This window comes from Polyodon spathula, chromosome 8 (assembly GCF_017654505.1).
Source record: "Polyodon spathula isolate WHYD16114869_AA chromosome 8, ASM1765450v1, whole genome shotgun sequence".
NCBI lineage: Eukaryota > Metazoa > Chordata > Actinopteri > Acipenseriformes > Polyodontidae > Polyodon > Polyodon spathula.
In genome coordinates, this window is record NC_054541.1 from 51053878 (window position 1) to 51067171 (window position 13294).

Here is a 13294-nt window from a genome sequence, read left to right on the forward strand (position 1 = left end):
TCTCAGTCCTGTTTAAACTTGTTTAAGCTGTAAGGTGCTTTCACACAGAGGAGTTATGCCGCAACAGAACCGTCATTTTACTGAACTGTCATAACTGCCTGTGTGAAAGGCTGTACTGCCACTGAAGCTCTAAGTGGGTGTGGTTTCAGAGTCAGCATGCTACGTCACTATAGCGTAGGTAGGTAAGGGGCTTGCTCATGCAGTGCTGAGGCACAGCCCTGGATCCTCTGGGCGCGCAGACATAGCGCCGGTACCTCTAGTTAAAAATCTCATAATGCTTTCTTTTTAAATTCTCAGCCCAGTTGTATTAAATCTGCAAGTTCTTGCGTGTTAGAGAGACAGTCTGCTGCCACGTTTGTAGCCTTCGTTAAATTACTTTACGATTTCAGCTTGATTGCCTTTAAGCAAGATGACACTGGCTGCAACTCTATAAGCAACTCTAGAAACGACAGCTTTTTAATAAAAAAATATATATTGTTGCCTACTTCAATAGAAATATTAGCCTGCTATATTATACTAAACCAAAAGAATAAAATAAGAACAGTCTGGTTCTCTTGTCTTTTTCAATGAATATACTAAGTTAACAACTACCTGGCTTGAGTTTAATTAATCATTTTTGTAATCTGTCAGCAGCTTGCATACACAGCTGATAATAGTTCAGACTGTGGGTCAAGCCAATGCTGTTGGGGTGCGCGATTTTGTTTTTTAAACCGTTAAATGCAAAACCATAACAAAACATTAATACAGGCTTGTTTATTTTTTATTTGCCCTGTGGTTACCTTTATTTAATTTCTCTGCACGCACCACTACTTTGTATATGATGTAGAGGACGGTATGATTTAGAATTTATCGCTACTTAGGGTCAGTGTTATTGTCATTGCTTGTGCCTGGCACCTCGTTCTTTACCGTTGAAGCTGCATGCGTGCGTCAGGTCTTTTCAGATTGCACAAGAACACTCGAGTGACAGGTTTGAAAGTTGTACTCTCACGATCTCTTTGGCTGTGTGAAAGGGTTATGACGGTATTACATCGCAATTTCATGCTGTGTGAAAGGGTATTTTACACACTCATTATGAGAGATGGCACAGTAGCTGTATTTCTGTGTGAAAGTGGTGGTAGTTCAAATGTTCCTTTTCCATTAGTAAGGTGTGATGTGGGAATATTGCTTGTGTTGCCCACAGGTGCGTCACGTGATGGAAGAAGGAATGCTCCACCTGTACATCTACTCTTTCAGAAACATTCCCAAGGGATCCGAGATCTGCATCGGCTTCGACTTCGACTACAGCAGCTGGTGAGTGTGTCCCAGTCCCACCAAGACCTGGTTTAAAGGGCCCTGTATTCGTACTTAGAAAACAAGACCGTGCTTCTGCATCTCTCACCTTCAGCCTTGCCAGCGCAAATCTGAAGCTAATATCTGTCAAAGCCTGTTTGGAAAAGGTTCGATTTTTTTTTTTTTTTTTTTTTTTTTTATATTCACACCCTTTTTATTATTATTATTATTATTATTATTATTATTAATTTATTTTTTAAATAAATTTTAGTAGTTGCTGATGGAGTAGCCAATTATTTTTAGGCTCAGCTCACTGCTACCAGCCCTGCGCTGACTCGGGAACGTTGAAGACGAACATATGCTGTCCTCCGAAGCGTGTGCCGCCAGCCGACCGCTGCTTTTACACACTGCAGACTCGCCACGCAGCCACCTCGGAGCTACAGCTTCAGAGGACACTGCCGCTGTGGGCAGCTTGGCCAGTTGTGTGCGCCGCCCCCTTGGAGCTCCTGTCCATGGTCGGCAGTGGAATAGCCTGGACTCGATGTCCAGGCTATAGGGAGCATCCTGCACACCATGCGGACCGACTTTACCGGATGCGCCACTCGGGAGCTCCCATACTTTTGTTTTATTTTTGCACAGTATTCAGTCCTCTCGAGGAGGGGGACGGACGGGACGGGACAGGACAGTGTCAATTATTTGTTGGTGGTGCTGCAACCTATTCATTTTCAGTCTAGATAATGGTGTTAGCCTCTTTGCCACTATTTTTAAGAGAGTTTGTTGTATATGAAGTCAAGGCCCCTGTTCTTGGCTCTCCCTCTCAGTAAGTACAAGGTGGACTGCGCGTGCCTCAAGGGGAACCCCGAGTGCCCGATCCTGAAGCACAACACGGAGCCCACGGAGAACCTGAACAGCGGCTACGAGACGCGCCGGCGCAAAGGCAAGAGGGAGAAGGACGGGCAGAACCAGGACGTGTCTCCGGACACAGAGGGGCCGGCCGGGAAGACCAAGGCAGCGGCAGACAACATCAAGCAGAGGAAGCTGTCCCCATTGCGGCTGTCCATCTCCAACAGCCAGGTACACAGACGATGAGCGCAGGGGCACAGGCGAGGAGAGCTGTCTGTCTGTATTCCGCTTCACACCTCCCTCATCTCTTCACTGTCTGTATCTCTCATCATACCTCCCTCTCCTCCCCTCCCTCATCTCTTCATCACACCTCCCCTCACACCTCCCCTCCCTCATCTCTTCACTGTCTGTATCCCTCTTCACGCCTTCCTCTCCTCCCCTCTCATCTGTTCACTGTCTGTATCCCTCTTCACACCTCCCTCTCCCTCCCTCATCTCTTCACTGTCTGTATCCCCCTTCACACCTCCATTTCCTCCCCTCCCTCATCTCTTCACTGTCTGTATCCCTCTTCACACCTCCCTCTCCTCCATCTCTTCACTGTCTGTATCTTCACACCTCCCTCTCCTCCACCCTCATCTCTTCACTGTATCTGTCTTCATACCTCCCTCTCCTCCCCTCCCTCATCTCTTCACTGTATCACCTCCCTCTCCCTCCCTCACACCTCCCTCTCCTCCCCTCCCTCATCTCTTCACTGCCTGTCTGTATCCCTCTTCACACCTCCCTCTCCTCCCCTCCCCTCATCTCTTCACCCTCATCTCTTCACTGTCTGTCACATCCCTCACTGTCTGTATCCCTCTTCACACCTCCCTCTCCTCCACACCCTCATCTCTTCACTGTATCAGTCTTCATACCTCCCTCTCCTCCCCTCCCTCATCTCTTCAATGCCTGTCTGTATCCCTCATCACACCTCCCTCTCCTCCCCTCATCTCTTCACTGTCTGTCTGTATCCCCTTCACACCTCCCTCTCCTCCCCTCCCTCATCTCTTCACTGCCTGTCTGTATCCCTCATCACACCTCCCTCTCCTCCCCTCCCTCATGTCTTCACTGGTTTGTAGTACAAGGCCCAGTGCAATCATATGCTTGTGTTTCCACAGGTACTCATTTCTTTGCCTCTCTGTCAGACCCAGGGATTAACTCTGTCTGGTCTCCATGCTTGTTTGTAAGATTCCCCTTCCTTCTGTCATCCCCCTATCATCCCTCCCCCTCTTCCTTACTTCCAATCCTCCCTTCCTTCCTCCCTTCTAGTCAGGAAGCTAACTACTCAAGGTGTGCTTTCGTGAGACTGAGCAGGCTGGACGATCTGCTTTGCTGAAACCATTTCTCTTTCCATCCCTTGAATGTGTTGCCCTGAACTGTCAGTGATCCACTGCAGAACCCTGCTCCGTTTCCAGGGAAACAGCAGTTCCTCTCACGCAATCCTCTCCACGGTCAGTCTGTCTCGGGATTACTTGTTTCTGCTGAGTTGGGAAACGGCAGAGATTTGAACTCAGGGGAGCTATGTCACCTGCATTGACAGGTTTGGCTTGGTTTGAAGAGACTGATTTTGCACTGGGCTTCCCCAGCTGTTCTGTACCCAGAGGCTGAATATCCCAGAGGCTGAATATTGAGATGCAGAGCAGCCAAGTCAGGGTTATTCCAGTCTGGCAATCTGGAAAGCTTCACAGACTCCTGATCTGTTTCCTGTTGCCTTCAGCCTGGAATTAGCACAACTGTTTTTTTGCTCTGTATGCTTGTCATTAGCTAGCCCCCTCCCCGATTTTTATTGAGCACTGGGACTCCTGTTCTCTATCATGGACAGAGCAGCCTGTTAGCCAGTGGCACACAGTCCTTCCTGACCTGCATGCTGTGTCCCTGGCCCCTGGTTAAGTGGCCAGCTCACACTAGACCCCATTCCACTGTCTGTATCTGTAGCTGCTTCCCCTCCTATCCTACCCTGTCCTCCATGCCTATTCCCTCTCTCCATGTCCCCTTTTAGCCTGTAGCTAGAATAGCCAAGCCGTGATAGAGGTCATTTCCATCTTGCAGGAGCCAGATATTATTGACGATGTAGAAGAAAAAACTCCTGTTAGCAGTGAAGTAGACATGGAGTCAGAGGAACAGCTTGCAGAGAGGAGGAGGAAGATGGTAAGTCGACAGGCTGTTTTCAAAACAAAACAATCCAAGCTGTACGGGGGCCTGGCCATAGCTGCGCCGCTCTTTGTTCTCTACTAGATGCTGCTGTTTTGCTGCTTTTTCCCCCTTAATAGTTTGTACTGATTTTGAGGCTTCTCAGATGGTTAGTGTTGTGCTTATGAGTGTGTGCGTGCCTGTGTGTGTGTACTTTAGTTACTGAGCCAGCACTCTCTCCACTCACTCCTCTGCTGTTTCTACTGCTGCTGCTCTCTGACCCCAGCTCTGACCTGGACTGTCTCGCGGTCCGCTGATTCAGTCCTTCTAGGAGTCATTATTCACATAGCAAATAGAGTTCCCATGGCACAGCTAATAGCAAGGAATAGCCAGTACCATCAATCATAGATTCAGATATGAAGCGGAAACATTGGGCTTGACTTGACACAGTTCAATTAATTATTTAGTAGACCTTCATTTCTAGGATTAGCCCATGACCCCTTTTGTAGACTCCTGGATTGTGGAGGGCACTGTAGACTCCTGGACAGCGGAGGGCACTGTGTACGATTTTATTTGCTATATTTTGAATGACTTATTTAAACTTAGCACTGCTTCCCTAAAGAATAATTTCAAACTTCAGCACAGAAGAGGTATACTGCACCGTCCCTCATTTTACATGATGTTGTAGGACTTGCAGAGCTGCACCTATTGGGGGTGCTGTAATAGGAAACAGAACTGATCGTGTAGAGAAGAGGCAGAGAACAGACTCCAGTCTTCAGTCTTGCTGTCGAGTTTAGCAGTGATTCACTTTGCTGCTGTTGTTTTTGGTTCAGAGCTGTTACTGTTCTTAGTCTGGGATTGTACAGGCAGCGCCGAGCAGCTTGCTTTCTCTGTACTGTTGCTGAGCTCTCCTTGTTTTGTTCATTACTGTCAGATCTTTTAGGCTGAACAGGGATCGGAATAGGACTCCCTTTGCATAGCAGTTTGAGCCACTGCACGTTTTGTAAGAGTTTAAACAGACACAGTGTAGCTGGAGTGTCTAATCCTGCTCTGAAAGGAACCGGATTGGCTCAAACTGCCAAGCAGTGGGAGCTTTACTTCCACCGCTGCTGTACAAAACATTTTCCACTTTTACAAAAAGTTATGGGGGGGGGTTACAGTATGATAACGTTTTAAAAGAAGTGAGATTCGGACTGCACAGCAGTGAGCTGTCTACCTTCATATTCCTTTTCAATAGGAAACAGTCTGACTCGTTCCCTAAATGAGATTCGGACTGCACAGCAGTGAGCTGTCTACCTTCATATTCCTTTTCAATAGGAAACAGTCTGACTCGTTCCCTAAATGAGATTCGGACTGTGCACAGCAGTGAGCTGTCTACCTTCATATTCCTTTTCAATAGGAAACAGCCTGACTCGTTCCCTAAATGAGATTCGGACTGCACAGCAGTGAGCTGTCTACCTTCATATTCCTTTTCAATAGGAAACAGCCTGACTCGTTCCCTAAATGAGATTCGGACTACACAGCAGTGAGCTGTCTACCTTCATATTCCTTTTCAATAGGAAAAGTCTGACTCGTTCCCTAAATGAGATTCGGACTGCACAGCAGTGAGCTGTCTACCTTCATATTCCTTTTCAATAGGAAACGGTCTGACTCGTTCCCTAAATGAGATTCGGACTGCACAGCAGTGAGCTGTCTACCTTCATATTCCTTTTCAATAGGAAACGGTCTGACTCGTTCCCTAAATGAGATTCGGACTGTGCACAGCAGTGAGCTGTCTACCTTCATATTCCTTTTCAATAGGAAACGGTCTGACTCGTTCCCTAAATGAGATTCGGACTGTGCACAGCAGTGAGCTGTCTACCTTCATATTCCTTTTCAATAGGAAACAGTCTGACTCGTTCCCTAAATGAGATTCGGACTGTGCACAGCAGTGAGCTGTCTACCTTCATATTCCTTTTCAATAGGAAACAGTCTGACTCGTTCCCTAAATGAGATTCGGACTGCACAGCAGTGAGCTGTCTACCTTCATATTCCTTTTCAATAGGAAACAGTCTGACTCGTTCCCTAAATGAGATTCGGACTGCACAGCAGTGAGCTGTCTCATATTCCTTCATATTCCTTTTCAATAGGAAACAGCCTGACTCGTTCCCTAAATGAGATTCGGACTACACAGCAGTGAGCTGTCTACCTTCATATTCCTTTTCAATAGGAAACAGTCTGACTCGTTCCCTAAATGAGATTCGGACTGTGCACAGCAGTGAGCTGTCTACCTTCATATTCCTTTTCAATAGGAAACAGTCTGACTCGTTCCCTAAATGAGATTCGGACTGCACAGCAGTGAGCTGTCTACCTTCATATTCCTTTTCAATAGGAAACGGTCTGACTCGTTCCCTAAATGAGATTCGGACTGTGCACAGCAGTGAGCTGCACAGCAGTGAGCTGTCTACCTTCATATTCCTTTTCAATAGGAAACAGTCTGACTCGTTCCCTAAATGAGATTCGGACTGCACAGCAGTGAGCTGTCATATTCCTTTTCAATAGGAAACAGTCTACTCGTTCCCTAAATGAGATTTTGCACAATAGGAAACAGTCTGACTCGTTCCCTAAATGAGATTCGGACTGTGCACAGCAGTGAGCTGTCTACCTTCATATTCCTTTTCAATAGGAAACAGTCTGACTCGTTCCCTAAATGTTCACTGGTCTTCAAACTGCCCCGCTTGTTCAGAAAGGAAATGTCCTGTAGCCCACCTCGTTGTGAGCTGCACTGAGCAGTGGCACACAGTGCTGAGCTGCTCACACTGACGCCACAGAGGCATGTCTGCTGGGTATATTCAAGTGTTAAAGCAGAAAGCGATGGTATTTCACCCCATTGGCCTGCACAGGAATGTTTAGGGTTAGGGACGGAGTTTGATTACCAGGCTGCACTCCCTTATCGCTGTACCATCTTAACCAGCTGGACTACATTTCCCAAAAGTCCCATGGGGTTACCTAGCTGCCATGATCTCTTTGTTTCTGGTACTTGATATTGCTGGTGTCAGGGAGATGAAGGTTCATTAAGCAGGCTGGAGGAAGCTCTGTTGGTGAGGGTGGGGTTTTGTCAGGGGGTTTTCATCCAGTTATATTGTGGTATGTGTGCACCTGGACTGTACAGCTGGAACAGTTGTGCCTGTTGGCTTCCATTGAATTCATGTAGGTTGATAGGGGGCACCACACTAGGTCATTCTCACTCCTGTTAAGGCAGTGTTTAACCCCATGTTTTTGCCATGTTTAAGATCAACGTAACAATTTCTCCTAACGTCAGTAATGCTATTTTTTTTATTTTACATCGTGACCCAAAGTTTACTGAAATGAATACAAACTGTGTCTCCAAACAAGATGAGGATCCCCTTGTGTACACCACTGTTTGTTCCTAACTCGGTCCGTCTCTGTTGATAATGTGTGAACTGTGCTAGTGAGTGAGTGTCTGAGGCCACTCACTGTATCAGCCCCCTCTTTCTCAATACCATTGCACTGGTGTTGTAACGACTGTTCCCATGACACAACTGTATAGGAACTTGAGTCAGAACCTGTGGCCTGGAGTTTTCTGGGAGCTCCAGGCTTTGTATCAAAGTGAGTTAGTCTTCAGTGCATGTAGGACTGTGCCTTCTAAATCGAGTATTTTTGTTTAAAACTATCCAGGATAGCCCAGCTGAGATGTCCCATCTTGATTCCACAGGGGGCTCCAGCTGGATGGGACTGAGGCACAAGGAGGTAAAGTGACAGTGGTTGAACTGAGATCCGAATCCAGGGCCCCCTAGCTCCCAGTCCCCGGCTTTTAGCACTAGTCCAGTAAATAGCATGGTGAGCAGCCATGTGTAGCAGTGCGGCAGAGTTAAGAGTCAGTCTGGGTGCGAGGCCCTTGCTTCTGATTTCGGAGCCCCGTTTCATTGGGCTCACGTTGTTTCAGGTTATGCCCCCCAACATTAAGAGGATTTGGGTGGTTAATGTGGAAAATGTTTTTGAAATGCATTGTTTTCAGTAGCGCTCATTGGTGCAGATTTCTTTACTATAATTTTGCTTTTACCATGATGGTTTTTTTTGTCTGCTTTTCCCCCCTTTGCTTGGGTTGGGGTGGGGTGGGGTGGGGGGTCAAACCCATTGGAGCGATGTAGGGTTGTTCACAGCCTCTCTGTTCTCCCTCCCTTGCAGACCAGGGAAGAGCGCAAGATGGAGGCGATCCTGCAGGCGTTTGCGCGTCTGGAGAAGCGGGAGAAGCGCCGGGAACAGGCGCTGGAGAGGATCGGCACCACCAAGCCTGACATCAAGGAGGAGCCCCCCACGCCAGAGCTGGACCCACCGCTGCAGGTACACCCCGGGGAGCCGGAGGAAACGGACGAAGAAAACATCATCAGTGAGGGAGGGAAGACAAGCACAGAGGGATGCAATTTTCACTCATCAGTGGATTATTTGAGTTACCCATGAAGAAGCATGGTGTTTTCTTAGCATGGAGGGGTGTGTGTTTTGTGGTCAGGTAATCAGAAATGATTATCTAGGTCCTTCATCAGTTTACTCGGTACTGGAGTTTTTTACTCAGCAATAAATGATTTCCTCAAGAACGTGGAGCCCTATAGAGATACAGCGATTGCAGAGCAGAAATTTGGACAGATGCTTTTGCAGAACGGAGTATCTTATTGATTGACTGAGTTTATGGAGGCCAGGTACCCTCCAGCAGAGCAGGCTGCACTGATTCTATCGGAAGTAGCTGCTTACTGTTTAAACAGGGCTCTGTGTCACCCGGGGGGGGGGGCGCCTATCTGCTGCCCAGGCATACCGGCGCAGGTAAGGTCTGTTACAGGAGTCCACTCGCTTACGGGAAGTGGGATAAAGTGTTTGTATTCCCGGTAGTAGCCGGGCAGTGGTACGAAGAGCTGAGACTGTAATCGGGTGCTGTGATGTCTCATTCGAAGGTCTAAGCCAAATAGTAATGTGCTGACTGGAGCTGTGTTCAGGGTCTTGCTGTGGGGTGATGTCATGCTGTCAAGTCTGACCGGTGGCAGTAAAAGAGCTTCTTCAAAGTGGCTGATCGGATCAGAGGAAAGTCTAACATAGGAACGACTAAAAAGTCTGTGTTGGTTCAGAAACTGTCCAACAATCACTTGGTTTGATTTAAAAAAAAAAAAAAAAATTCTTCACACTATTGCGGTACATTATGTAACAGTTGTATCAAACAGACCTCTGCAGACCCTCCTGTCCCTGGATAAGTGCTTGATGCTGTATCTCCCCCCTGCAGCAGGAGCCTGTGAAGGAGGAGCCGGCCAGCAAGCCCACTCCGGCGAAGGTGAGCCGGAACAAGCAGCGCAAGAGCTTCTCACGGAGCCGCACACACATCGGGCAGCAACGCCGGCGCCACCGCACCATCAGCACCTGCTCGGACCTGGCGCCCGGCTCGCCCGGGGAGGGGGGGGACACCCCCGCGGAGCAGAGAGAGGCTGACCCCTCCACACCCCTCCCCGAGGCAGAGGCGGAGCCAGGGGGCCAGCCCGAGAGCTTCGCCCTCGAAGCCTGCCCCCCGCCAAGCAAGACTGCCCCCAAGTACCCCAAAACTAAAAAGGTAGGCAGAGCCGCAGTCAGCTTTAACGAGCAACACCAAACAGGGATATGTGTAAGGACATGGAAGCAGTGATATGAATTTTATTTTGAATTAATCCATATTAATGATGATGCTTGACAACAGTGAGTAAAGTCAGTCAGTCAGTCATTTATTAAGATTACATTATTCAAGGACTAGCATTAAAAGATTATTAGTAATACACAAATACACAGTTATTGCAATTCTTTCTCTAGGTGTGATGTAATGGTTGACTAGTGTTAAACACTTACAGGAGAGAGGTGTGAGATCCACCTGCACTGGGACTAGTGTTAAACACTTACAGGAGTTAAACACTTACAGGAGAGAGGTGTGAGATCCACCTGCACTGGGACTAGTGTTAAACACTTACAGGAGAGAGGTGTGAGATCTACCTGCACTGGGGCTAGTGTTAAACACTTACAGGAGAGAGGTGTGAGATCCACCTGCACTGGGGCTAGTGTTAAACACTTACAGGAGAGAGGTGTGAGATCCACCTGCACTGGGGCTAGTGTTAAACACTTACAGGAGAGAGGTGTGAGATCCACCTGCACTGGGGCTAGTGTTAAACACTTACAGGAGAGAGGTGTGAGATCCACCTGCACTGGGGCTAGTGTTAAACACTTACAGGAGAGAGGTGTGAGATCCACCTGCACTGGGGCTAGTGTTAAACACTTACAGGAGAGAGGTGTGAGATCCACCTGCACTGGGGCTAGTGTTAAACACTTACAGGAGAGAGGTGTGAGATCCACCTGCACTGGGGCTAGTGTTAAACACTTACAGGAGAGAGGTGTGAGATCCACCTGCACTGGGACTAGTGTTAAACACTTACAGGAGAGAGGTGTGAGATCCACCTGCACTGGGGCTAGTGTTAAACACTTACAGGAGAGAGGTGTGAGATCCACCTGCACTGGGGCTAGTGTTAAACACTTACAGGAGAGAGGTGTGAGATCCACCTGCACTGGGGCTAGTGTTAAACACTTACAGGAGAGAGGTGTGAGATCTACCTGCACTGGGGCTAGTGTTAAACACTTACAGGAGAGAGGTGTGAGATCCACCTGCACTGGGGCTAGTGTTAAACACTTACAGGAGAGAGGTGTGAGATCCACCTGCACTGGGGCTAGTGTTAAACACTTACAGGAGAGAGGTGTGAGATCTACCTGCACTGGGGCTAGTGTTAAACACTTACAGGAGAGAGGTGTGAGATCCACCTGCACTGGGGCTAGTGTTAAACACTTACAGGAGAGAGGTGTGAGATCCACCTGCACTGGGGCTAGTGTTAAACACTTACAGGAGAGAGGTGTGAGATCCACCTGCACTGGGGCTAGTGTTAAACACTTACAGGAGAGAGGTGTGAGATCTACCTGCACTGGGGCTAGTGTTAAACACTTACAGGAGAGAGGTGTGAGATCCACCTGCATTGAGGGTTATTCTTTCAGGAACAGGAGTGAAGGATGTCCTCTTGAATCTCCTCAATATCTACAGCTCTGACTGTCACCCCGTGGTTATAATGGATATGATGCAAAGTCATGTCTATCACACAATGGCTATAACAGATATTATGCAAAGTCATCTCTATCACCACATGTACTTTCAGCCTTGGCCTATTCACTCTGCCACATTCACACCCTTGATAGGACTAGAAGTATACAACTGCAGCTCATAGCTGTGGTGTTACCTGCTATATGTGGCTCTATAGCTGTGAAATGAAATAGAGGGTATCTGTACACCTTTGCATTTTTCCTTCCACACTAAGTCATGCTATTAGGTTACAGTGCTGGTGATGTCATTGTATAGGGATCTCCTCATGTTTATTTTTGAGAATTACAAGCAGTACGGAGTTATTTAACAGTGCTAGTTATTTAATCATCACAAACACATCAGTTGGTTAAAACCTTGCCTTGCTTAGCGGTGAAACAACAGAGGACACTGTGTATGAGTGCTGCTGTTGCATGGCTGTACTATGCTGCTCCTCTTACTGTGTTTCTCCTCCCTGGTCTGTGGCAGCACTTAGTGAGTGAGTGGCTGAGTGATAAGCAGGAGAAGAGCGAGATGGCCTCCAAGACCCCCGAGCTGCCTCCGGAGAGGCCCCTGCGCATCACCACAGACCCTGAGGTCCTGGCCACCCAGCTCAACTCCCTGCCCGGCCTGGCCTACAGTCCCCATGTCTACAGCACTCCCAAGCACTATATCCGCTTCACCTCCCCCTTTCTGGCGGAGCGCAGCAGCATCAGCAGCAGCAGCCGGCGCAGGAGAGAGCTGCCCGACCCCATCACCACCTCCACCGGTTCCTGCAAGAAGGTAGGTGCCCCTGCCCATCCCCAGACACCCAGCCTCTCCCTGCCGCTCCCCAGACGCATGCTGCTCCCCAGGAGCCCTGCCTCCCCCTGCTGTTCCCCACACTCCCAGCCTCACCCTGCCTCTACCTGTCTCTCCCCAGCCTCCCAGCCTGTCCCTGCTGCTCCCCAGACCCCCATGCTCCCAGCCTCTCCCTGCCCCTCCTCAGGGTGCCAGTTTCTCCCTGCCCCTCCTCAGCATCCCAGTCTCTCCCAGCCGCTCCCTGCCGCTCCCTGCCTCTCCCAGCCTCTCCCTTCTGCTCGGGGCCTCTTAGCTAATGCTACACAGGTACCTTGTTTGCTGAGCCGTCCTATGTAACAACAGGTATGCACTTTGACATGTTGCTTAGCAACTAAAGAAAAACACCTTTTACATTTGTGTACAGAATCAAAACGTTTAGGATTTGTGTGTGAGTGTTGCGCTGTGCCTGTGCAGTGCTCACTGGTGTCTCTGGTCTCTCTGCAGCGATGGCTGAAGCAGGCACTGGAGGAGGAGATCTGTCCAGCTGCAGTCAACATGTTCAGCGCCCTGCTGTCAAGCGAGGGGCCTCTGAGCCCAGCCATCAGCGGAGACACAGACAGCCCCCTGTCCATCAACGGGGGCTGCAACCTAGCAGGTAAGACGGTGTCTCCTGAAGGGAGCTCGAGTGAGTTATCGGATGCTGCTGTGCACTGCAGAGTGATTAGCCAGGCTGGACCGACAGCTTGTTCTCATTACCTACAGTAATCACAATGCCACTGTTTTTTCAAACTGTGTGGTCATGCCCTCCCACATAAAAGTTTGCCACTGTAATCGGTGGAATTTTCCCATGATTTTTCCCATTGTTTTACTATGCATTTCCCATTGTCTTTACCATCCCTCTCTAAGCTTCACCTTGCTTTCACTGTGCTGTATTACACGTGCACATGCTTTCACTGTGCTGTATTACACTGTGCTGTGTGCTTTCACTGTGCTGTATTACACTGTGCTGTGTGCTTTCACTGTGCTGTATTACACTGTGCTGTGTGCTTTCACTGTGCTGTATTACACTGTGCTGTGTGCTTTCACTGTGCTGTATTACACTGTGCTGTGTGC

At 48.6% G+C, this 13294-nt stretch overlaps 1 protein-coding gene across 1 annotated transcript in view; it reads left to right on the forward strand.

Annotated features, from left to right (window-relative positions):
• LOC121319159 (inactive histone-lysine N-methyltransferase 2E-like) overlaps positions 1–13294 on the forward strand; it is a 70746-nt gene that overhangs the window by 43111 nt on the left and 14341 nt on the right. Inside the window, exons 12-19 of the mRNA XM_041256338.1 lie at positions 1181–1290; positions 2091–2343; positions 4198–4296; positions 7957–8028; positions 8467–8622; positions 9548–9868; positions 11891–12184; positions 12686–12836. Of these exons, the coding sequence (XP_041112272.1) occupies positions 1181–1290; positions 2091–2343; positions 4198–4296; positions 7957–8028; positions 8467–8622; positions 9548–9868; positions 11891–12184; positions 12686–12836 (1456 nt within the window). The remainder of the gene's footprint in view (positions 1–1180; positions 1291–2090; positions 2344–4197; positions 4297–7956; positions 8029–8466; positions 8623–9547; positions 9869–11890; positions 12185–12685; positions 12837–13294) is intronic.